Source organism: Lithobates pipiens, unplaced genomic scaffold (genome assembly GCF_037356315.1).
Source record: "Lithobates pipiens isolate NorthernLeopardFrog02 unplaced genomic scaffold, aLitPip1_a1.2 Scaffold_16, whole genome shotgun sequence".
Classification (NCBI taxonomy): domain Eukaryota; kingdom Metazoa; phylum Chordata; class Amphibia; order Anura; family Ranidae; genus Lithobates; species Lithobates pipiens.
The window spans coordinates 345,800,808-345,827,417 of NW_027507748.1; the positions used below are offsets into that span (position 1 = coordinate 345,800,808).

Below are 26,610 nucleotides of genomic sequence, written 5' to 3' on the forward strand. Positions count from 1 at the left end.
TCAGCATCCTTTGGAAGTGATCAACCCTTAAGTGTACATTCACACAAGTGCTGCTGCAGAATCATGCATTTCAGTGCGTTTTTGTAGCACATTTTTTATTTTTTTTAGGTTGGGATGACGGTGTTCAACACAAAACCCTTGCAAAAAACACCCTGGCTCCATTGCACACTGGGCTTACAAAAAAATACAAAAAAACAAACAGTTCCCCTGGCAAAAAAAAACAAAAAAAAAAACTCATCGATTTTAGGTGAATTTTGCATTTTTTTCTGCCAAAAAACTCCAATCAGAAATGCAAGCCAGTTGTTCCCCCCCCCCCGGTCCTAAACGTCGAGATTAAAATATACCTGTACTCACCCCAATGTGCATGGACACAGGATAACAGATTTTTCTACAGGCAAAACTACTTTAGTAGCAGCGATTTCTAAGCCAGTGTGCATGGAGCCTAAAAATGCATACACGTGCATTTTACACATGCTCATGTTGAAGTCTATGGGGCCAAAAATGCCCCATGCTGCAACAAAGAAGCACCTTTTAAAAAAATCGCACATGTTGCAAATGTTTCATTGATGTGAGTCGGCTCCACAAAGAATGAGACTTCCATTGTCATGCATGACAGCCCGATGGCAGACGCAGGAGAAAACCCACTAGTGATAACAGGGTCTTAGGGACATTTGTGTTGCAGAGGATGCCTAAAACCTGGTTTGTGTCTTTGTGCAGCATTCTTCACACAAGCAGGAAATTACATTTTTGGGTGGCGTTTTGTGCAACAACAGTATACAGGATACCTCCAGGTTTGCTACATTGCATTACATTTTATAGAAAATATTAGCTGCAACTTGAAAGGGAAAGGTATTTTTAAAACATCAAAATTGTAACATGGCTTGTGCAGCAATTGTATACGCTATATAATTTAATTGCTTTATTCTCCCCCCCCCCCCCCAACAAAAGCAGCATTACCCTTAGACCCCATTCACACTTGAGCATTCTGTAGCTTAAATCTACAAAACGCTGGAGGGGAAAAAAAATCGATTCTATATGGAGATGGTTCACATCTCCAGTCTAAAACGCCTGAAGCTCAAATAAGTTTTGAAGCTTTTTTTTTTTTTTTAAGCAGATTACAGGCATTTTTCTTTTGCTATATTGTGACCATTTGACCCATACAAAAATCACATAAATGTGCGACTTTCTGCCTGAAAACAAAATGCTCAGGTGTGAATGCAAACTTGAGGTGCTGCTCCTTTGCCATCCTATCACTCACTGACTGAGGATCTAGCTTTATTGCAGGAGACAAAAGTCAGGTCACCTGTCAGTGCTGTGTAAATCTCACAACTGGGTGCAAAGAAATACAAATCCTATGGCAGCAAAACAGTCCCATATATGCATTTCCCCTGTATATTTTTAGCAGTCTGCCTGGAGTTCAGCTTTAAGATAAGGTGCAGTTGGGTGCCTTGTTTTAAGCTACTCATTTTGTAAACATCCCAAAATATTAAATTACATCACGCTCTCACCACATAGTTCATAGATCAGTGCAGTCAATTAGCAGCTCACACAAAAATTCTCTTGCACCATAGTTTACTTTTATACAGAATTTAACAATTATGCAAATAAATCATTGACATTTTCTTACGGATAGCAAAACTTTCTTCAATCAGCTGTAAAACACTAAATACTCATTCAACACCGTTATGGCACCATTTTGCTTAATGTGCACTTTATCCCACATCAAAGCTTCAATCCCAATTGAAAAATCTAATAAACTTTCTCAATATATATAGGCACCTGCCAAAAAAAGGCATTTGGAATTAAGCAACTTGTAATAGAATCAGAAATGATATATTTGTCAGCTAGAGTAAAAGCTATTCAGTGAAAAACTACTCATTGATATCCCAGCTGTCATCACAAGTGTCTAAAGAAGGGAATGGCGGAGCTTCCCAAGTTGCCTGCAAGTCTTCTGCTTCTTGAATAGCACTTAGAAGCACTGCAGGATAATGCACTTTCCGCCTCTGTGGAGTCACCTGGCGAATGCCAGTCCCGGACATAAAAGATGAGCACTTGTATCCTTTTTTGGAATGTTTTAGGGTCTTAACGAGGCTGTAATGTGCAAAGCTGAATAACCCCAAATGGGGCATTTGCTTTGGCATACTACCACATGTATCTTGTACGATTTAAAAGGCCAACGATGTGCAAATCAGTCAACTATTTACCAGAGAAGATCTGTGCTAGTCAATACATGGTGCAAATTTTTACATGAGTACTGGCTCGGAGATTTGCGATCCAAACCAAAACGGATACATTTCAAATGGCACACAGTTAAACCATTGAAAGAACTAAGCATAAGGGCATGAACCCCAACGCTTCTAGGATGCGGAAAAGAGCATGATGTAAATCTGCAAAGTTTGTTCCATATGTGGTACCCTGTAATTCTTTCACTGGTCTCGCCTTAGGTGACATATTCCATGTGGCGGGCAGTGTTCTTGGGCTACTGGATTTTGAAGTCTGTAAGTTCAGTCTAGACTGTGTTTGCAGGAGTGCCATTGTGAGTTACTGCATTAAGGTTGGGACTGCTAGCTTGATGGCTGAAGGTCCGATGCGTGGCAGCTCCTACCTCAAATACCTCATGGATGGCTTTTCGAAAGCAGTGAAAATTGTAGTCTATTAAACCTATAAAGAAAGGTAAAAATTAAAGAACAATAACGTGCAGAAAACACACAACTATGAGTTTCTAATAGTTTATCTTAAACTTAATACAGATTACACTTTTGCTTGAAATACAGCACTGTGCAGACATTTTAGGCAGGTGGGAAGAAATGCTGTAAAGTAGGAATACTTTCAAAAACATATATTTAACTTTATTTTTTTTATCAATTTACAAATTGATTTACAAATACAAAATTAACTCAATATTTGGTGTGGCTATGCTTTGGCTTCAAATCAGCATTAATTCTTACACTTGCACATAGTCAGGGATTATTTAGGACTAGTCAGGTGTATGATCAATTATACCAAGCAGGTGCAAATGACCATCAATTCCATATGTAGAGTGAAACAGTCTGGACAGCAGTGGTCTTCATGGAAGAATTGCAGCCAAAATCCATACCTCAGATGTGGAAAAGGGGGCTAAGCGACTCAACTAAGAATGAAAACATAGGAACTGGGGGTGCAATAAATGTCAGCAGGTTCTCTGGACTGATGAGTAAAAATGTAAAATATTTGGCTGGGCTGTAGAAGGGGGCAGTTTGTTAATTGAAAGGTCTGGAGAGTGGTATAGAGAGTCTTTGGGCAACAATGAAGCATGGTGGAGGTTCCTTGCAAGTTTGGGGCTGCATTTCTGCAAATGGAGTTGGGGGAATTGTTCAGAATCAATGGTGTCCTTAATGATGGGAAATACAGGCAGATACTTATTCATCATGCCATACTATCGGGGAGGCATGTGAATGATCCCAAATTCCCACAGAGTTCCTCCAAAAAACTGTGTGCAAGTGCACCTAGAAGAACTGATGCTGTGCTGAAGGCAAAGGATCGTCACACCAAATATTGATTTGATTTAGATCGCTCTTATGTTATTTTACTTCTCTTATTAAAAAAAAAAAAAAAACTAACTATTACAGTTGAGAGTAAAGTATACATATATTTTAGACGGAACAATTTTTTTCCATTTGCCCCACTGGGAAGATTCCTGTCTTGACGTGCCAACTAGGCAAGAAGAAAAAATAAATCTTAACAGCGGGAACATGGCAAAAAAAAAAAAAAACGCCTACCTGGAAGTATGGAAAGCATAACCTGTTGAGGCAACATTTCTTGCTTATGTCCTGAAATACTGCCATTTGACGCCAGACATTTATAATACATGTATAAATAATTATAGTACACACAAAGAATTAATCTGATTGCTAAAATAGCTTTCCCCATATTTTATAAATATGCATATTTCAGAGATTCACTGCCTTAAGTTTTAATTTCCCAAAGTCTGCTGTAGTAATGAAAACCCAAAACAAAAAGTTTATTTCCATCACAAAATGGCCCCTATGCTCACCTTTTCGTTCAAAGCTTTCTTCTCTAAGAATGCAGACGAGTGATAGGAACTTTGTAACTTCTTTTAAATAAAGTACTGTTGTGTTGTTCAGCTTGATAATTGCCATGGACTCCTTGTCATACGCAGTGCCATTACATTCAGCATGCAAACTGTAAACAATAACTTGATTAGTTAATTTAGATGAGACAAGCCCTCTGCCTAAAAAAAGTATCTATGGTACCAAACCTGAATTTATTTCACAAATAGAAATTGCTCACCACCACGAGAGGATACCATACCTGTAGCTGAAGGGGTTGCCCTGCCAGTGTAGGTGAAGTGTCCATCTGACAGGGGAGCCAACAATCAGGTATCCCACTGTCTGAAAACCAGCCCAGACAGGTCATGCCTGCTTGTCTGACACAATCTTGGCTAATCAAACTGTTCAAGCACCAGCTACCAATAACCTACAATGCTATTAAACAGAGAAGGCAATGGCAACTTATTCTGGTTTTCCAGCTTAGAAATACATTGATTGGGATATTAGAAACAAAAACAAAAATTGTAAACTGGCTGCATGTTGAAAGCTAAACATCTCCTCAATGATTAGTAGATATAGAAATGTTTAACACAATCCTACAAGTGAAAAGGTAGTTTCCTTATAGCCAAAGTCAAGCTTCCATTCTCACTATCCACTGCAGGTTTGAATATGATTGCAGGTTTGTTGGCAGCTGTTGAACAGCTCAAAGTGGAACTAAACCCTCCCACCTGCCAAGGACAGTGCCATCTTAGCCTCTATTAAGATCTGCAACTGCCATGGCGTGGCACATGTGACCAGCTGAAAGTTGGTTGAGAGTGGACATAAGCAACCAGACAGTTGTCAGCAGAAGAATGCCTTGATTGTAGCAAATGTGCCAGTATGTAAAATGGGAAACACTGCAGAAAACAATGGTATGTTTAAATTAAGGATTTAGAAAAGATTTAAATAAATGTTTTTAACTTGAACATGTTGGGAGGCAGCTAAATTAATGGGTTAAGTTTAGCTTTAAATAAAAGCTTTCATAAGAAAACGAGTGCTTCCACTGCTATACTCTTTATAGAAGGGTATGTTTCCTGGCTATCGCACAACCTCTGGTTTCAGTACATTTGGAACTACTGCAAGCAGTCCTAACCATTCCCTGCTCAACCCAAAACTTTACATACATTTTATGCTAACAGTCAAACAGCTAGCAGTTTCAGAAATGGAAGTTGCACATATCTGTCACAACAGGTTTTCTTTTAAGTGTAAATCCTGCCCACATTTTTTTAGTTTCGGACTGAGTAGGGAAGAGATACAGAACCTTGGGCAGATTTTACCATAGTCATCGTTTTGTGGAGATTTTCCTTCATTTCCTGACAGATGCAAAACAGGAAAATTAAAAAGGAAATATCCCAGAGTATGGAAAAAAAAAACTCATGAATGAAAAAAAAACACAAGTCCCACCTTCCACTATGTCAGACAGACTTGCTGTTTCAATTAACTGATTATGCTGATCAGCACACTCCTAGTTTATTCATTCTTCTCCTAGCTTTGTTATGGAGATATGGGCACAAAGCTAGAGGAAGACTGTGCAGGAGCCTGACATTGAAATGCTCTAAGACCCCTTTCACACTGGGGCGTTTTTCAGGCGTTTTTCCGGCGCTTTAGCGTTAAAAAAAGCACCTGTAAAGCGCTTGAAAGAAGCCTCATCTGCAGTCCCAATGTGAAAGCCCAAGTGCTTTAAGAGCCCTTTCACAATGTCAGCGCCCGAAAAACGCTCGTAAAGCGCCGCTTAAACTAGTAGCGCTTTACCAGCGTTTTTCAAGCGTTATTTGGGCGTTTTTAACCCCTGCTAGTGGGCAAAGGGTTAAAAGCGCCCACAAAACGCTGCTGCCAATAGCGTTTTTCATGCGTTTTACAGGCGCTTCCCATTGATTTCAATAGGAAGGGGCGCTTTAGGAGCGTTGTATTCACCGCTCCAAAAGCGCTGCAAAGAAGCTGCTTGCAGGACTTTTTTTGACGCCCTGCCAGCGCAGCGCCTCAGTGTGAAAGCACTCGGGCTTTTACATTGGGATTGCAGTTGCGGCTTCTTTCAGGCGTTTTTTTTAACGCTAAAGCGCATGAAAAACGCCTGAAAAACGCCCCAGTGTGAAAGGGGTCTAAAAGCTCCCATAAAAAAATAAAACAATCACTTTAACCACTTCAACTCCGGAAAGTTTTATCCCCCTTTATGAACGACCAGGCCATTTTTTGAGATATGGCATTGCGTTACTTTAACTGACAATTGCATGGTCATGCAACACTGTACCAAAATAAAACTTATTTCCTACAAATTATGGGATATATTTATGGAATTTGTATATATTTTTTTATTTGTTACCTGTAATGGTGGCAATCAGCAACTTATAGCGGGATTGCGATATTGCGGCAGACAAATTGGACACCTAACACTTTTTTGGAACCAGCTACACCAATACAGTGATCAGTGGTAATCATATGCACTGTAACTGTACTAATGACACTGGCAGGTAAGGGGTTAACATCTAGGCAGATCAAGGGGTTAAACGTGTGGCCAACATAGGTTACGGTGTACTGTTTTTAACTAAGCATTGTGCTGATTTTTTACTTCCCGCTTTGCAGAAAGAAAATAAAAAACAGCACATTGCTGCTGTCAGAAGAGCGCCCAGAGTTTGTTTACCTCCACAGGGCTCTCTTCGATAATCTCTGGAGCCGATTGGGTGTCGGCAGCCACTGATTGAAGCTGCAGCCAATTGCACAGCCTGCCGCTCTCTACGTGGATCACGTGCTAGGTATGTTATCCAGTGCATAGCAGCCGCCCTACCGCGGTATATCTACAGTGGGCTGTTCGCAAACAGTTAAAAGGAGGAGACGTGTGGCCAAAGTTTTTTTTTGGCTGTACTTTTCCTATCAATCATAATAGTGCAGTTCGTTCTGCACTCCTGTGATCAGTTTTCAGCCGATAGCGGGCAAAAGTCCACTGACATTACGCAGCCGGTCCAGGCACTGGACCAATCCCAACTTTACAGTTAGGATCCACCCAGATGCCTAAAAGCAACAGTTAGCTAAGCCTCTTGGCGAGCCGCTGGGAGACAGAGTGGGCTGCTTCCGTCCCCTTCACAGCCCGACACCGGAGGGGCATAGCCTGTGACTGAGTCATCTAGGGGTGTATAAATATTTTATTTATTTTTTTGGACACCCCATACACTTTAACCTGCAAAATCATGTGCATTTTTTATTTTTTTTTAAAGTGAATTTAATGTTTAATCTACCCACAAGATCAGCAGGAGCATCACAAAGTGGGAAGAGCACACACAGGGTAACATGAGGGGGTTGATTTACTAAAGCTGGAGAGTGCAAAATCTGGTTTCTATTCAGAAATTAGCCTATCAGCCTGTTCAACTAAGCTTTGGCAGTAAAACCTGAAAGCTGATTGGTTTCCATGCAGAAATGAGCCAGATTTTTCACTCTCCAGCTTTAGTAAATAAATCCCCATATCCCCATTTGATGCATATGGTTTACAGAAAAGTCCCCAAAAAAGGGCCATTAGACAGACTGATCAACCGTAAAAAACAAGACTGCTATACTTTTAACCACTTCTGGACCGCCCACCATCATTCTTGTTGGTAGCTGCTAGCTGCCATAAACAGTATCCTTTTCTTCAGCGGGCGGTCCGGTTTAAGATAAAAGTAGTCTCTGCAGCGGATTCGCCGCAAGATCTCTTTATCTAGTGTCCACCGCCACTGCCAACGGCTCCGGTAAGCAGCAGAGGGCGCTGGATTGCGTCTGTCTCCTGCCTGGGTATGGAGACGAGTGAGGGAAGATGGCCCCACCCGTCTCCATATCACTGCAGGGCAGAAGTGACATCACTTCCACCCATAGCTCTTAAAGGGTTTTTTTATTAAATTTTTTTGTAATTTTGCAATTGCATTTTAATGTAAATATGAGATCTTTTTGACCCCAGATCTCATATTTAAGAGGTCCTGTCATGCTTTTCCTATTACAAGGGATGTTTACTTTCCTTGTAATAGGAATAAAAGTAACTTTTTTATTTTTTAAAGCAGTGTACAAATGTGAAGAAAAAGAAAAAAAAAGAAGAAGAAGGAAGAAGGAAGAAGGTAAAATAAAACATACCCTGTCTCAACGAGCTCGCGTACAGAAGCTAACGCATAGGTGACTAGCGCCCTCATATGAAAGCGGGGTTCAAACCACACATGCGAGGTATCGCCACGATCGGTAGAGAGAGCATTAATTCTAGCCGTAGACCTCCTCTATAAAAAACTTAAAACATGCGACCTGTAGAATTTTTTAAACGTCACCTATGGAGATTTTTAAGGGTAAAAGTTTGTCGCCATTCCACGAGCGGGCGCAATTTTGAAGCGCTACATGTCGGGTATCAATTTACTCGGCGTAACATTATCTATCTTTCAGAATATATAAAAAAAAAATAAAAATTGGTCTTACTTTACTGTGGTCTTATTTTTTAATAAAATAAATAAAAAAAAGTGTATTTTTTTCCCCCAAGAAAAGGGCGCTTGCAAGACCGTTGCGCAAATATGGTGTGGCAGAAAGTATTGCAACGACCACCATTTTATTATCTAGGGTGTTAGGAAAAATAAAATAAAATGTATAATGTTTGGAGGTAATTTTCTAGCAAAAAAAAATAAATAAAAAAAAACCTGTTTAACTTGTAAACAACAAATCTCAGAAAGAGGCTCAGTCCTTAAGTGGTTAAAGCATAATCATTTTAAGAAGAAAATATTCCACAAGTCCTTGATTTACCAAAATTATTGCAAATTACGGGACAGAGCACAAAATACAGTACACAGTCTGGCATGCTTAACATGCCAGAGGAAAGACAAAAACAAGTCCACATTTATATAGTTACCTGTATATACAAGAAACATCTATTACTACATCTATCATATCGCAGCACAGTTCATATGACTGCATGTCTACAGGAGAACTGTCTGTGGCAATGTAGATTTTACTGACCACATCAAATAAGAAGGCTTTTTCGATGCCTGAATTCTGAAAGAGAGAAAGATGAAATAGATTAATAATCTGTTGGAATTTTTAATAAACAAGAGAGGAAATACAATCTGTTGTAGTGGAAGTACACACTTCTGTCCCTGCAGGGCATTGATCGAAAGTTCCTGTGGGAAATTCACTTAAATTGAAGACTGACAACAGAATCTGGTGCAGCTGTGCATAGTGACCAACCAGCTTCTATCTTCAGCATGTTTATTTAAGCTTTGAAAATGAAAGATAAAAGCCGATTGGTTGCCATGCACAGCTGTTCCCAATTCCGCCTGCTCCAGTCTAGGTAAATTCCCCTTCCAGTCTTTTCTACCAGCTGCGTTTTCCCCCCTCTCTTTTTGCAATGGTCAAATACTGCAATGAGTGGTTTGCCTTCACAGCAGTTTGTTTTAAAGACATTATTCATGAGGCAAGCTGTATATAGGGTCAGCAGCCTTTTAAACATATTACCAAAGCCGCTTTTTAACCAGTTCCCAACACACAGAAATACTGCAGAAGAAAGGCTCTCCTGGGCAAAATTCTGTATATATATATATATATATATATATATATATATATATATATATATATATATATATATATATATATACACACCTAGAATAACCACTAGAGAGCGTGCGAGCACCCGCTGCACAGCAGGTGACCCAATGCGCGTGGCTGGCAGGCGCGATCGCGTGCAATAGAGTCAGCACGGGGATATTTGTGTGTAAACACACAAATTCCTGTGCTGTCAGAGGAGAGGAGACAGACTGATTTCCTACGAAGTAGGAACAGCGATCTGTCATCTCATCTAATTAGTCACATCCCCTCACAGTTAGATCACAGTGAGGTAACACACAATTAATCTCTTAACCGCTGCCTAGTGTTAACCCCTTCCCTGCCAGTGACATACAGTATAGTGTCTGATCTGTCTGCTGAGGGGGGGGGTTGGATTGTAGATCACCGCCATTATTAGTAAAAAATAAAAAATTTTATTTATATTATACATACATATACACACACACACACATAAAATACTACATATGCCTTTACCATAGTTTGTAAATGCTATAACTTTTGCGCAAACCAATCAATCTACGCTTATTGCGATTTTTTTTGCCAAACATGTGTAGAAGAATATTGGCCTAAAACTGATGAAGAAAATTTTTAGTATAGCAAAAAGTAAAAAGTTTTTTTATTTTTTTTTCAAAATGTTCACCGTTTCATTGTTTATAGCACAAAAAATTAAAACCGCAGAGGTGATCAAATACCAACAAAGGAAAGTTCTATTTGTGAAAAAAAAAAAAAACATGCAAATTTTGTTTGGGTACAGCATTGCATGAACGTTCAATTGTCGGTTGAAGCGATGCAGTGCCAAATTGTAAAAAGTGCTCTGGTCAGGAAGGGGGTAAAATCTTCCGGGGCTGAAGTAGTTAAAGTTCTGCTTATTTCTCACAAGCCAGGTATCACAAGTGATCTTGAAGTCACATGTCTATGAGAGACATTCCAAGTAATGTGCTTCATAAGCAAGCTTTGCAGATGTTGAAACTCAGAACTTCAGCTTTTTTTTTTTATTTAAACATTTCCCTTAAAAGGTCTTAAAATAAACGAAAATCAATGTTACACAAAGGAAAACTCTAGAATACAGACATGCTACCTAAGATTATAACAGCAAAAACAAAAAAACAAAAAAGAAATGTTTCACACTAGGATGACCCTACATATGCCCTTAGCTGTAAATCCTATATTTTTCAGTATTTTAGATTAGGCCTCATTTTTGTGAAGCTATTTCAAAGTTTCTTACATGGAGATTCTGCCAGTACCAGCACTTCCAGGCTGACAATGGTAACCCATTGCCTCGTAATTAGCATCAGGATTGCCAGCTTTAGTTCTATGAGATAGGCAGCCCAAAGGCCAACTTAAGGAGTGCACCTGGTAGCCGGACAAATGGCCTTTAAAACAGAAGAAGTGGTGTTACTGGCAATATACTTTGACAAAAAAGGATTAGCTTAAAGTGAGCTTAAAAAAAAAAAAAAAAAAAAGTGTCAATGGTTTTGCACAGAGATGCCACTATCCTCTTCTTTTTGGGTCCCTTGCCAGCAATCCTGGCCCCTCCCCCCCCTCCCCAAGTGCCCCCCCCCCCATAGCAAGCCTCTTGCTATGGGGGCTTCAGTCATGATTATGTGAATGGACTTAGTCCAGAGTGCAGCTTGGCCCCACCCCCGATCTCTCCTCATTGGCTCACTGGCTGTGATTGACATCAGCAGGAGCCAATGGCTCCCGCTTCTGTGAGCCAATGAGAAAAGAGAACCAGGAGAACCGCTGCTCTCATGCACATCACTGGATCGAGATGGGGCTCGGGTAAGTATAATCATGGGCTGGGGAGGGTGCTATACTCATAAGGTTGTTTACCTTAAAGCATTGAATGCATAAAAAAATAATAATAAAAAAAAAAATAAAAAATAAAAAGTTAGTATGGGTTTGGGGGTTTTTCCAGATTCATACTTACATAGGTGGATGCAGCATCAGTCCGATGCTGCATCTGCCCCCCTGTCGCCTCTACACTGAGAGCCGAGCAATCCAACATCGCCGATGGCTCAAGCAGAGAGCTGCTGACTGTCAATTGGCTCTCTGCTCTGCTCCCTCCTCGTTTACCGGAGCGTTGGGCTGTGGAGGGGCAAAAAATGGCCATCTCAGGCTCTCAGCAGCTCACTGAGTGGCCGAGACAGGTGTCAGTCCAGGCACCTGGCAGATCCAGACTCCCATTGTCAGGATGATGCAGATATCTGTGACGTCAGCAGAGAATGGACTTCAGTCCACTCTCTGCTGAAAACGAGTCAGAGGAGTGCAAAAGGAACAGCGCTCCTGTGATCCATAGTAGAAGCCCAGCCAAGACGAGCTTTCGCTGGACTTCTCCTTTAAAGAAAGGTTAAAAAAAAAAAAAAATAATAAGCACTTCTGCCTTTAGAACCACTAACTATATACAGTGAGTCATGACGCTAAACATACTGAAAAATAGATTTTGGGTCTACAGAACATTTTAAAAGTGGATTGCTACATTATCTTTGTTCATCTTTCTAAGCTTTTGTCCAATAAAACATTATGCATTTCCTTACTGGCTACAGGGTATAGGGCTACCTGTTGTATAAAATATTTACAGTATTCCTTAATGTATTTTATATTTGTTACTACTGCTTTACTACAGAAGTACAAACTGCTCAGCTGGGAATTCCCATGACCTATTAATATCATTGTCAGTGTGGGGAAGGCAACATTTACCACATACGCTAAACACTTGTAATCTATTGTTTTTGCATTTTTCAGTATCATTACTAAAGTATAGCAAATGAAAAACAGTATTTGTCTCTAACATTTATTTAGGATGGTTGATTAAACATGAAACTTAGTTGGCGCAACAAAACGAACATTTGATTATCATTGAATTTACCCATTACTATTCTAGGTTGCCTTTCGCACACAGCTTTTTTCCACATTTATATTTTTAGTGAATGACCAAATAAAATGTAAACACTGTCTACAGCACATATTTAAAGCCAATTATCAGCACACCCATAAGTGTATTTATATTTTGGGTGGTAAAATGCATCCACAAGATGTATTTATGATGAAATCCAAAGCTTTGTGTTTAAAATGACAGTTTCACCTAATATTCTGTACAAGTCAGTAAGGAAAGGTTTGTGGCCGGTGTATAGCTCTGGTGCCCAACCTGCTGCCCTCTGGTATATGTATGGCCCGCAGACCTAGGCAGTCCGTTGTGGGAACACGGATTCGAGTAATAGCAGTGATATCTACTAGACTCATGTAACCTGTTCCCAGTTTCCCCATGGTCTTCTGCAGTCCATCCCAGGCCAAACCATGTCCACAGTTTCTGATAGACTCAAGCATTGCATATATTAAAGCTGCCACGACGCGTCAACGTAATCGACAATTAGTCGACGTGCGTAAATGGCATCGACGCGTCACGCACGTGTCATCTCGCGGGTAAATGGCGGTAATGGCGGCGGCAGCTGCTGCTCCTGCTCCCGGGAATGGGGAAAAAAGTTCCGGTGCAGCACGAAAATCCAGACCACCACTTTCAAAAGGTATGGGAATTCTTTAAACAGAGGCCAGATAAAATGGTCCTTTGTTCCCTCTGCAAAATCGAACTGGTGTACCACGGCAGCACTACTGCGATGCACGAGCACCTCAGAAGGAAACATCCTGGCGCACTACGGCCTCACAACGGACGAACCATCTTTATAAGTACTTACTAGTATTTTGTTCATTTTGGGAGTAATTTGTGGTCAATATTAATATATTTTATATGCTCATGCTGCTACTTCTAGTAAGTAAGATACATCATTATTAGTGCATGCTCAGGGGCCAGGGGTACATATTTGTTGCTGTGCTGCTTTGCTAATTTCTTTTTTTTTTAGTGGCCATCTCATGTTTTTTTTTTAATGTTTCACATTCACAAGGCACTTTTTGCACTGCAGCCCTCTTGCTGATCTGGGGATCCCTCGGGGCATGGTTTGACAACTTCCTGCAATGTATGAGCTAAGAGAAGAGATGCCATGCTTTTCTTCCAATACACAGAGCAGCAACAATATAATATTAATTTAATTGCAGACAGACATTTACTACACTACCCGTACCCTCTTTTAAATACGCAGTACAAGTACATTATTAGCAGCATTGCTTCCATAAAAAGGATGTCGCTGTTTGCTCACCCCAAATGGCCGTTGCATATACCAATAGCATACTCAACATGATTGTAAAAGATATGAGACCAATTTCCATTGTAGACGGTCAAGGATTTCGTGAGATGATCAACACGTTTTACCCAGGATACACACTTCCCTCCAGGTCCCATTTCACTAAGCTGATGGAGAAGAAATATGAGGAGAATTTTGAAAGATTGAAAGCATCTTTCAAAGATGTAAAAACAAAAATAGCTCTCACCACAGACGCATGGACAAGCATTGCCACAGAGGCATACTTGGGTGTCACATGCCACTTCATCAATGAAGACTGGAATCTTACATCGTACAATCTGACCACTATGCCACTTGAAGATCGGCACACAGCTGAAAACATTGCTAACTGGGTGGAAAAAGCAGCTGAAAAGTTTGAGATATCCATGGCCAATGTAAATGTAGTTGTCCATGATAACGCTGCAAATGTTGTCGCTGCTCTGCGCATTTTGGAAGAAAAGCATGGCATCTCTTCTCTCAGGTGTGCTGGTTATACATTGCAGTTAGTTGTCAACCATGCCCTGAGGGATCCCCAGATCAGCAAGACCCTGAGGGCTGCAAAGTGCCTTGTGGAACATTTAAAAAAAGTGAGCTGGCCACTACAAAGCTTAAAGCAAAGCAGCAACAAATGGGTACTCCTGAGAATGCACCAATAAATGATGTATGCGTAAGATGGAACAGTACTTTACACATGATCAGCCGCCTGCTTGAACAGAGGTGGCCGGTGACTGCAACTCTTTCTGATCCTGATGTCACACCACGAGGGAAGCGCTTCCTAGATTTAAAACATGATCAGTGGAGCTTACTTGAGGAAGTGGAACAAGTCCTGAAGCCATTTGAGTGTGCTACTGTTTTCTTGAGTGGAGAGTCCTATGTGACTGCTTCTGCTTTACCTCCTCTGGTAAAGGGCCTCCAGAAATCCATACAGAGCACAATTTGCGAGACAGCAGCAGTCAAGGCTTTCCAAAGTGTTGCTGCACAGGAGATGACATCAAGATGGGAGCGGGAAACTAAATTCAGAGATGATGGTGGAGAAAATATATGTCTTATTGCAGCAGCCCTGGACCCCAGATTCCACAAACTAAAATTCCTGCCAGCAGAGGACAGTTTAAAAGTTCACCTCAAGGTCCAAGCTCTTGCTCTTGAAGTGAAAAGAAGATACAAGGAAGAGCAAACCCAACATCGATGTGAGGAACAGTCAGCCAGTGCAGACATTACATTTTCTGAGAAGAGGCAAGTGTCTCTGTTAGACACTTTGCTCGGTTCTTCAGATTCAGATGACCACCACAGTAATGGCGAGGATGACACTGGTCACATCCAAGATCAAGAAACCCACAGTGAAGTTGTGCGTGATGAGATACACATGTATTTCAGTGAGCAGGCTATTCTAAAGGAAGAAAATCCGCTGAAATGGTGGAAGGAAAATGAAGAGGTTTCCCATCTTGGCCATGCTGGCAAAGAGTTACTTGTCTGTGCCTGCAACATCAACCCCATCTGAAAGGCTTTTCTCAGTTGCTGGCAACATTGTGACTAAAAAAAGAGCAAGCCTAACATCAGAGCATGTCGATATGCTAACCTTCCTCCATTGCAATGCTAAAATATAGCATTGTAATGGAGGAAGTAACACAGGCCCCCAACCTTTTGCACTTGTCATGACTGTGTTGTGTTCTTGTTGGGCTGTATTAGTGTATTTATGTTGAGATGGCTCATGGCTGCCTTCAGTGTTGTATTGGCCATATTTTTGCACAGCCACAGTGTTGAGCAGTGCTTTTGGTGGGCTTGGTTCCTCCTTGCTTCCTTCCTTGAAAACTGTTACCTCCTCAGGTATGTTTTACATTACAATTAAAGTAACACACCACAAAAATACTGCTCAATCAGCACGCTGACTCTATAATAACACTATATATTCAATCATCAATGATTACAATTACATAGTGTTATTGTATGTTGACCAGCATTTTTGTGGTGTTAAACAACAACACTTTAGGTCAAGATGCCTAACACTTTGCAAAAGATGCATACTGAAGGCATTATGTGTGGTTGAGTAGTAAGGTAACACACAATGCCTTCAGAATGCATCTTTTGCAAAGTGTTAGGCAGAATTTATATGGAATTTTCATGCCTCATGCCCTAAAGCATTACCTTTTTATTTTTGGGCACTTTATTTTGGTATATTATGTCTTTCATGTGTTTTGTACACACTACACAGTGTTGAGCAGTGCAGAGCAGCAGTGCTTTTGTAGCATTTTTATATGGCATTTTTTTTAATGCTTCAGGCTCTGAATTAATGGCAATGGCATAACCATTATTCGTGCCTGATGCTAAAGTGTGGTTTACATTTTATTTTTGGCACTTTTTTATACTGTAAAAACTTTACCACATTGAAGTACTTTTTGGAAAAAATTTAATAAAAGTTGAACCTATCATTTAATTGTAAAGTTATCCAAAGGATTATTATCTAATCACAAAAAGAACACACTAGATTCATTTAAAAAATAAAAAAGATTAATCGGATAGTCGTTGACTAATCGAAAAAATAAATTGATAGATTAGTCGACAGACAAATTAATCGTTAGTTGCAGCTCTAGCATATATTGAACATTATGTTAGGCCTTTTAGTGATGTCAGGAACCACATTTGAGCCGCCCCCCCTCAGCTCATAAGTTGACAACCACTGCTGTACAGAAATACCTGCAAGTAAGAATACTACTGCATTCTTTAGCGATTTAGGGGTTAGAGGGAGGAACCAGAGTGTCCAGTGGGAACCAACAGAAATGGTTACTGAAGCTCTACAAGAGAGCAAAAGCTTAAGATGCATCAGCTTGCAGACATCCTGCAATTGATAAATCAAAGGATCCAGGTAGAAATTTTTTGGCTGACCAAGTAGCTGCATCCAATGCAACAGCCCAGCAGGTAGACTCTTCCATCTGTGCTATACAGCGTGGACGGTGGTATCAGTTATATTTTTCCTGTTAGCCCATAGGCTGAATAAAAGAATCAAATGTGCGGGCAGCTTAAGTATAATGATTAATGGAAATTTGAAGCACAAACACAACACTAAAAATCAGCTTACAGTGAGTAATATGCCAAAAGTTCTGGTTTTGACATCCATTTCAATGGACTGCCAAATGTACTTCAACATATTAAAAAGGAGAGCAGGCCAAGTTCCAGCACAGCCAAGAAAACTGACCACTTTGTGCTCTTATTCCTAGTGTGGACAGTTTTTAGTAGGAAAGCAGAGGAACTGACAGGAACACCAGGAATTTCACACAACGGAAGAAATACAAAGATCAGGATACTTTATCATTCAAGTACATGGTACAGGAGGAACATACCAGGAAATATAATATATATATATATATATATATATATATATATATATATATATATATATATATATATATATATATATATATAATATAATATAATATAATATAATATATATATATATATATATATATATATATATATATATATATATTCTAAAAGCACTGAGAAAAGTCCTGCACTAATGGTGTCCCAGAACAAGAGCTGCACCACCCTGCCATCATTTGACAGTGGATGGGCTGCAAGCAGTTAAAAAGTACAAAAGTAGAGGGAGCACCCTTGGCATTTCAGACGTACAAGGAAAGCAACGAGAAATACTAAGCCCTTGTACACACGGTCGGACATTCCGACGGAATGTGTCCGATCGGACCGTTTTGTCGGATATTCCGACTGTGTGTGGTCTACATCGAACTGTTTCCGTCGGAGTATCCAACGGACAAAGTTTTCCAACTTGTTGGTAAAATTTTCCGACAAAATGCTCCGATCGGACATACTCCGATCATGTGTAGAGAATTCCGATCGGACAAAGTGCCACACATGCTCAGATCAAATTCCTAAACCAAAGATATTGGCTACTAGCGTGAACCTAGTCCCGTCATAACGAAATAACGTAATCACGTGGGATTTTCCGACAACTTTGTCCGACCGTGTGTATGCAAAAGTTTCGGACAAAATCAGACGGATTTGGTTGTCGGAATCTCCGACTGTGTGTACAAGGGCTAAGGAGCAGTCAGGTTGGCTAATATAGAGTATGAGAAACACATTGCTACAGCAGGTATAATATAAAAAAAAAAAAAAAAAAAAAAAAAAAATCGCCCTTTTTCCCCCCCAAAATATACCAGTAGTAAAAAGATTACGAAAGCAGACATATGCACAGATCAGTCACACAATTGCAGGAAATAGGCAGATAAAATACAACTTTTTCTCTTCAGTTTTAACGGATGAAAAAAAATGAGCTTGATAGTCTTAGTAGTATTACCAATGTTTCACCAGAGAGGTACCTCTGGTGATCAAATCCCCATGTCCAGATGGTTTACCTCCGTGAGACCTTGGGGAACCCATTTCTAATTTTTCAAAAGACACCACTCCCAACTGGAATGGTACCAACTGATTGCTGTAGAGCAAATGTGGTACCAGTTTAAAAAAAAAAGTGTATACTGGGAGGCTACAAACAAATCAGCCTAAAATCATTATGTAAGGTATCAAAGAATGGTAAAAAACCCTATACAGAAATTTGTCTGCAATAAAACAGAAGTGACAACCAGTATGGAATTATAAAAGACCTACCTTTTGTGATTTTACAAGGAAGCAAGTGAGAAATTGGATGGTGAAAGTACAATGGATGTAGTTTATCTAGATTTTGCATTAGGCATTTCACACTGTATCTCAAATGTTTCATCTATAAAATAAGGTCTGTGGGAGTTGATGGAATTTTATGTTCCTGGATAGCAAACTACCGGTAGTTACATGAACGGGTCCAGAGTAGTGATAAATGACAAAAGTTGTGAGCAATGTGCAGATGATACCAAATAATGCAGGGTATCACTTTGGCATAGGATATACAGTAGCATAACAGCTAATTGGCAGATGAGGTTCAGCACTGAGAAAAATGCCAAGCCACAGCTAACAAAGCTAGGAAAATACGGTCATGTGTTAAAAAGGGCATATATTCAAGAGATAAAATAATTTTATCCCTTTACAACACCCCGATTCGGCCTCATCCTGAATATGCAGTCCAGTATGGGTCACCAATCCTCAAAAAAGTGGTTGAAGAAACAAAATGAAAAAGGGAGATGGATGACCCAAGTCGGGGCTCAACAAATCCCAGGCTCCAGGTCTTCATGGCAGCAAGAATTATCCTGGCGCCTGGGCTGCTGTCCGAATGGTTCCACACCCCCGTGCATGCACCCCGTTATGTATCCTGGGCTTCACTTGCCCTTCTGCAGGCCCGGGACCGGCATAGCCAGTGCTGCCAGGTAGAGGGGAGGGAGAAGAAGAACGGACACGCGTCTGTTCTCCACCCCTTCTTGTTGCTGAATCCTGATGCTCCACCATCCAGGACCGTAGGGCCAGATGTACTTCTAGGACGTGGATGGGCAGGGTCTGCTCTGTCCCTGACCATTTCCCCTGAGCTCATATTATGCTCTTTTCTAGAGCCTGTAATGAGTGATCTCTGAGCAGGAGGTCGTTCAGATACCCAAGCACCAGGCTCCCTTGGGCCCTTAAGTGACCCAGTATTGGTGCTAGGGCCTTCGCGAACACCCGGGGAGCTGTAGGAAGCCCGAAGGGTGGAGCCACAAACTGAAAATGGCATTCCTCTACTGCAAAAAGTAGGAACCGATGAGGAGGCTGAAAGATAGGCATGTGTAAGTATGCACCCTTTATATCGATGGAGGCTAAAAAGACACCCCTCTGGAGTGAGGTTACTACTGAGCGGACAGACGCCATCCGAAAGGACTGTATCAAAAAGATACTTGTTCAGGGATCTTCGGTCCAAAATGGGCCTTGTGTCCCTGTTTGGTTTCTGAACCATAAATGGGTTCGAGTAAAACCCTGTGCCCCTTTAGGATACTGGAACCTCTACAATCCCTCCTTGATGCACTAGATGTAGTGCCTGAAGCAATAAGTTTCTTTTTGGAGGATCTGAAGGAAAGCTGGATCTTAGAAACCTGAGGGGGCACCCCTCTTAGCTCCAGCTTGTAACTGCAAGATATAATTGAGGTGACCCACTAGTCCTGAATTGTTGTTTTCCAAAATGTCCTTAAAAGTGCAGCAGCCTTCCCCCCACCCAATGGAGTGGGGGCATCCCCTCAAAAGGAGGGCTTGATGCTCGCGTTAGAAGAATTTTGGACCCAGGGCCTTTTCTGGCCCTGGCCTTGCAGTCTAGTGCCCTGTTGGCGGTAGAACTGCCCTGATGTTGATAAATTTGGAAGTAAAGAACTCTTCTCTCCAGAAATCTTTTGGATATATTAGTCCAAGTGATCACCGAATAAACGTTCCCACTGAAATGGGACACCGGCCAATAACTTTTTACAAGGAAGCTCGGCTGACCAGTTCTTAAAGGCATAAAAGTCTGCGCATATGTACAGACAAGAGAGCCAGATGAGAAACCTGCTGTTTTGAATCCATTAAAGCATCAATATTAAAACCACAGCGCTCAAGGAATATCTGTCTTACTTTCAGGCAGATCATCCTCCTAGTTAGGCCTATCAGGCCGCTTGACCTGATCCTTTACGAACTGGCAAATACCAATTGCTGCAACAGCTGGCTGAATAGCTGAACTGTCCAAGAAAAAGGAAGCTATTAATAATAATTCCAATTTCTTGTCAACAGGGTCTTACAAGCCCAGCGAGTTATCTACCGGACCAGTCAAGTTCTTGTTTAAGGAAGAGACTGCTGCATCTTTGACTGCTATGCTTCATTTTTTAACAAACTTTTCATACATGGGATTTAAAAAGGCAAAACCTTTTAGGAGGCGAAAAAGTCCCATCAGGACGTTCCCAATCAGCATACACTGCCTGTTCCAACAGGGGGTGTAGCGGGAGAGTCTGTGCGACCTGAAAAAGGTCTCAGATCCCAAAGAGGACCCGGGGGGGGGGGGGGGGGGGGACATGGTCACCTCTACAAGAGGCAACTTAAAAGGCAGAATGAACCATTTCAGTCAGTCGGGATTAAAAACCTCTGAGAGGCAGACATCGAGTGGATATCTTCTTGGCCAGATTGCCCTGGAGCCTCTTGTCTTTCAGGGGATACAACACTAGGGACATGACTAGATTCATCAGGAACTACTGATGACGTAGGTGTGCCCTTCCCTGTGGTGTTAGTCCCGCTCCTCTTTTTGAAAGACATTCAATGCCTGCAAACAAAGTACTTGGTGTAATTAAAAACGCCTCAGAAGGGAGGCCCTTTAACAGGGCTCACCAAGCCCCTATGTAACAATCCTGTTAAGCACCTTTAGCCTGCCAAGCAACACCTGGTGACTCACGTGACCAGAGTAAGGAAAAACGAACAAGTGTTTTTTCAGAGCCTGCTCTATGTCCCACAGCTGCCTTCTCGAAGCGCCACATGCTTGGCCTGTGCAGCTTAAATAAGCTGGGTATGCGCCAAAACACACATGTGCGCGGTCCCGGCCGAGTGGGCGTGACTGTATGCGACAACGTCAATCTTCATGCGCCCAGATAAAGGCTATGGCGCATGTGCGGGCGAAGCCAAGCGTGCCGTGGCCACCAAAACAAAACTTCTGAGCCCAACGTCACTCCTGCGAACGCATGTGCACCATGACAAACCAAAGCGAAATGGAGCACTGTCGTGCACTATCATACAGGTAAAAAAAATAGCCAGACAAAAGCAAAAAGAGAAGGTACACTTTAGAAACAGTCACAGCTAGCTCAGAACTCCCCCATATGTTCAACGCACATTAGGTGTTCAGCCTTTAGCTAGCTTGACGGATTTTAATAAATTACTGGGACATCCCACAATAATAAAATAAAGGGGTTCCACTTACCCGTCCAGGCGCAGGGCCTCTTAGTAGCTAAGGGCACAATCTTCACTGCGGGTTTCTGTCACTTGGACCTTCAAGGACTGGGCACCGTTCATGTTTAGGGTCCACTCCCTTGGACCTGTATGTCACCCTGCAGGAAATGCCTTAGTGCTGTAGTGTCCAGGATTTCCACTAGACAGGGTTCAGCGCCCGGAGGCCAAGTTACAGGCAAAACCTTGCAGGATCTGGAGTCTTCTTTGCGGGGCTCGGGTACCATTTATCCAAGCATAAAAGTCTGTGTCAAATGGATCAATCCCTCAATTCATCTTTGGAACCATTTGTGGGACTAGAGACCTGGAGCTCAGAGAGCTCAAACAAACTGTGCCCTTCAAATTGCAGACACTGGTAAAAACCTAAAGTACTTCCTGTATGGGAGGGGTTATATAGGGCAGGGCTCGACAAATCCCAGGTGCCTAGTCACAATGGCGACTAGAAATTGTGCCCTGGCGCCTGGGTTTTTGTCACTGACAGGTGCCTCTGTTGCTCTGTCTGGTGCCTCCAGACACAGAGCACTGTCTGGTAGTCTGGATGGAGCAGGAAGAGAGCAGCTCAGCAGCCACTGACATCCTCCTCCACACACTGTTGGCAGAGTAGCGCCGCAGTGTGTGAAACGGTGTGTAGAGAGGAGCTGTCAAAATTGAGGCTGAACGTCGGGGTGGGCGGGACCCATCTTTCCAACACCAGCCAATGGGATGGGATCTGGGCGGGCCGATACATGTATGTGGCCCTTCCCCTTTCTTAAGCAGCCAATCATTGGCTGGATAGCTGCCGGGTCCAACCCACCCCGGGTCCTGCCCATCTCTGACATAACGCTAAATGTGTCAACTCCTCTCTCTCCATAAAGGTTCGCACAGTGCAGCACTGCAGGGAGCATTCAGTTTCACAGTTTTCACAGTTACACTATCGGCTGTGAAACTTGCCAGTGCCATCCAGTGCCACCTGCCAATACCAGTTAGTGCCACATGCCAGTGCCACCTGCCAATGACAGTGCCACCTGCCAATGCCAGTTAGCGCCACCTGCCAACGCAATCCAGTGCCACTTGCCAATCAGTGCCAACCTGTGCCACCTGCCAGTGCAATCCAGTGCCACCTGCCAATGCCAGTTAGTGCCACCTGCCAGTGCCAAGCAGTGCTACCTGCCAGTGCAATCCAGTGCCACCTGCAAATGCCACCTGCCAGTGCCATCCAGTGCCAGTTATTGCCACCTGCCAATGCCAGAATATGGTTTTGCAGCAGTCTTGAGCGAAACTGCGCATAAGGAACGGCCTTGAAGGAGGCCACCATCTTTTCTAACAACTTCATGCAAAGCCAAATAGAAGAATTTTTCTTTGTTTTGATAAGCCAAATCAGTTCCCTTATGGAACCGATCCTTTCCTGGGGTAAGAATACCTTCTTCTGAACTGTATCCATGATCAGCTCCAAGTACTGCAATTTCCTTGGTGGTTTTAAGGAGGATTTCTCTAGGTTGAGAATCCAGCCTAGGAACTCTAGGTAACTCACGGCTGAGACTAAACTTTGGTTTAGACAGGTAACTAACTGACTGATCTATTAAGAGCAGATCGCCTAAGCTACAATTGTTACACCCTGAGCCCTTAACCTGGCTAAAGGAGGGGCCAGGATTTTTGCGAATACTCTAGGTACAGTAGCTAGACCGAAAGGCAGAGCTACAAACTGACTATTTTCTACCTTGAAGTGCAGAAATTTCTGATGAGCGGGGAAAATTGGCACATGGAGATTCCTTGATGTCGATCAATGCTAAAAATTCTCCTTGTAGGATGGATACAATCGATCGGATTGACTCCATGCGAAAGGAACGGATATTCAAGTGCCGGTTTAGATCTTTGAGATCTAAAATGGGTCTGACCTCCCCGTTTGGTTTTGGTACTGTGAAGAGGTTTGAATAAAACCCTGATCTCTACTCTTCTGTGGGAACCTCTGATATCACCTTTTGGAGACAAGAGATGATCCAGAGCCAGAAAGACTTCCTCTTCCCTGGGTCTCTGGGAACGTTTGATCTAAGAAAACAAGGAGATGGGAATTCTCGGAATTCTACTTTGTAACCTAGAGAAATTGAGGAAGCCACCCATCTGTCCTGACAATGTTCCTGCCATATCTATGAAAGGTGTAGAACCCCCCCACCTGAGCGAGCGTGGGCCCCCCTTCATTACGAAGGCTTTCATATTTTGCTTTGGAGGGTTTCGTGCACCAGGTCCATTTTTGGCCTCTAGGACTGCCCTTGAGGTTTTCATCCTGAACCAAACAGTGGAGGCCATCGAGACTGCCTGGAAGCAGATACTCCTGGCACTGGAGAAGATGCACGTTTAAAAAGGATATACTTATCCAGATCGTCTTCAAACAATCGTTCACCATGAAATAGGAAACTGGCCATGAGCTTTTTACAATTTTTCAACCATAGGATTCTACGCACATGTACTAGCCCTAGCATAAGCTGCAAGGCTTGGAGAATAGAATCTTTCATGGCATCTACTGTGAAACACAGTGCTTCTGATATGCCAGTCAACTGCTGGGCCTGCTGATCAGGAATAATAACCTCTACAAACTGGTCCTTTATGGACTGAGATACTCCAATCACCGCCAAAACCGGCTGAACCTGCAAGAGAAATGTTTTAAAAAGAAATTCCAACTTCTTATCTGTTGGATCCTTCAACATTTGCGTATTGTCTACAGGACAAGTCAGGTTCTTGTTTACAGAGGATATAGCAGCATCAATTGCTGGAATCAATCCCCCATTTCTTATAGTATTCCTCCTCCATAGGATAAAGTATAGAAAATCTTTTAGGAGGAAAACTTTATCTGGTGCTCCCACTCAGAATACATAAGCTTCTTCAGCCATGAATGGATAGGAAAGGTATCAACAGATTGGGGAGGCTTTAGCGATCCCAAACCAGAGGTGGGCTCATCGACACTGCGTTACAGGCAGCAAAAAAGTTGAGCAGACCAATTTAGTGAGGGAATGTAGCAACAGTCTCTCCTGTGAGGCCGATCCTTCCATATTAGGATCTTCGGAAGAGGTGTCATCGGCCTCTTCCTGATCTTTTGAGAGATTTTTATGATCTCTTGCCCCTTGTTCCTCAGTATGAGTGTCCTGAGCAATGGACGGGGATCTGCTTAACTTAGGTCCACTCCGGAAAGCGAAGAAAGTATCAATCTTCTTTTAGAAACTTGAAATGGTAGAAGGAAAAAAAAACCTCCTCAGTGATTATATATATATATATATATATATATATATACACACATACATACAGGGGCTGTAATGTCCAGAGCTGCTGCAACACCAGCCCCCCCCCCCCCCCCCGATGGCTTATTCTGACCAGCCACATCACTCGCAGAGGAGGATACCATCTTTTTCGATATGGATTTAGGTTGTCGTGAAACAGACCCTCTAGAACCTTTTGAAGTGTTCCTTGTCCCCCTTCCGCTCATGATGCACAAAGCAGAGGCACTACCAGAAGGAATGCATACACTGCTTGGGCTATAGTCCAGCACAATCGTTGCTATTAATGGCCAGCCTGATGCAGCAGTAAAAATGTGTCAAAGGAAATGCCTGTGTCACCAAACCTGTTAACGCCACCTTTTGCTCTTGTGTCCCTCCATAGCCTGCAGTAACACACAAAAGGTGCCTTTAAACTTTGCCTCCTCGTGTTGGGCATCGGAGAACGGCACTGGAAAGCCCCGCCCTTCGAGTTGCCTACAGCTCTTCCCCCTTTCCCTGAAATCAAGCTTTTCCCCGTGTGAGTGGCGGACTACAGGTCCTCTTGGACCTAGAGGTAGAAACAGCATGGCACGGGGGAGGCTGCAAGCCGCCGAGGAGCGCGTTGATCACGCCAGTTTCTCTGCTCTGCTCCCCCCCTCCAAGAGGGGGAGACTGTCCGCACATGGGGGCGATAAGCGGGGAGAAGAACCCCCCCCCCCCCCAAGCTTACCGGAGGTCCTGCTGTCTGTCTGGAGAAAGAAGCATCTCAGCTCTGACACAGTGTGAGCATGAGTGCTCAATACAGCCCCAGTGGTGACACATAGGTATGACAACATTTTGCAGATCTTTAAAAGGAGACATTCATAAGAAAATTAAAAAAAATTCTTAGAAAACTCTACTTCCCTTTCCCGCCGCAGGGCTTTCTGTGGTAAACCAACAGACCCAATCTTTACCCTTCACGGTGGGTTCTGATAAAACGTCAGAAGATGGGGATCCTCAGGAAACCCACTATCCTGGACCTGCAACAGCACCCCAGGCAAAACCTCTCTTCTTCAGATACGAGGCCCAGGTACCATTCACTTTGTCCAGAAGAAACACTTTGAATGGATCCAGTCAGCATGGCTAGACCCAGCAAGGACTGCTCCAGTGGACCTCAGCACAGCACATCTTTATTCGTGACCAACACCTTAGATATTGGCAAGAAAAAACTGGAGGCATTTCTAGTATTGGGAGGGGTTATATAGGAAGAGCACTTTTTGTCTCAGGGCGTGACAGTGTCCATCACCTGAAGGTGGCCTATAACCCACATAGTAACTACTATGGCTCGGTGTCCCGTGATGTAAAAACTGTTTATGCTAAGGTCCCTAAAGAAGACACCTGGCTACGATTTGTAGCTAGGGGCAGGGTTTGACCCCAAATTAGAGAACAATTTCTCTGGTAAGTGCTAAAGGACAGGATGGCCTAATCACACTCCAAATTCAAATAGGTCATCCAACGACACCTCTGGGAGATGTAACAACCCCCCTTTTGAGTGAGGACATTTGCCCTCTATATAAAAAATAAATAAATCAGAGTGCAAACTGAAGTGTCACTGACACCATAAGAGACTGTTGGGGGCTACTTTCAGGCTAAAAATAGCACCTATAAAGTGCCTGAAAAACACCTCCCCTGCAGCCCAGAGCAAAAGCCAGAGTTCTTTCATACTGCAGC

At 42.4% G+C, this 26,610-nt stretch overlaps 1 protein-coding gene across 1 annotated transcript in view; it reads right to left on the reverse strand.

The window, feature by feature from the left end:
* Positions 1–307: 307 nt before the first annotated feature.
* Positions 308–26,610, reverse strand: part of RRAGC (Ras related GTP binding C) — a 61,905-nt gene continuing 35,602 nt past the window's right edge. Inside the window, exons 5-7 of the mRNA XM_077481824.1 lie at positions 8,935–9,077; positions 4,034–4,182; positions 308–2,661 (exon numbers count right to left, since the gene is read on the reverse strand). Coding sequence (XP_077337950.1) covers positions 2,510–2,661; positions 4,034–4,182; positions 8,935–9,077 — 444 coding nt within the window. The 3' untranslated portion in view covers positions 308–2,509. The remainder of the gene's footprint in view (positions 2,662–4,033; positions 4,183–8,934; positions 9,078–26,610) is intronic.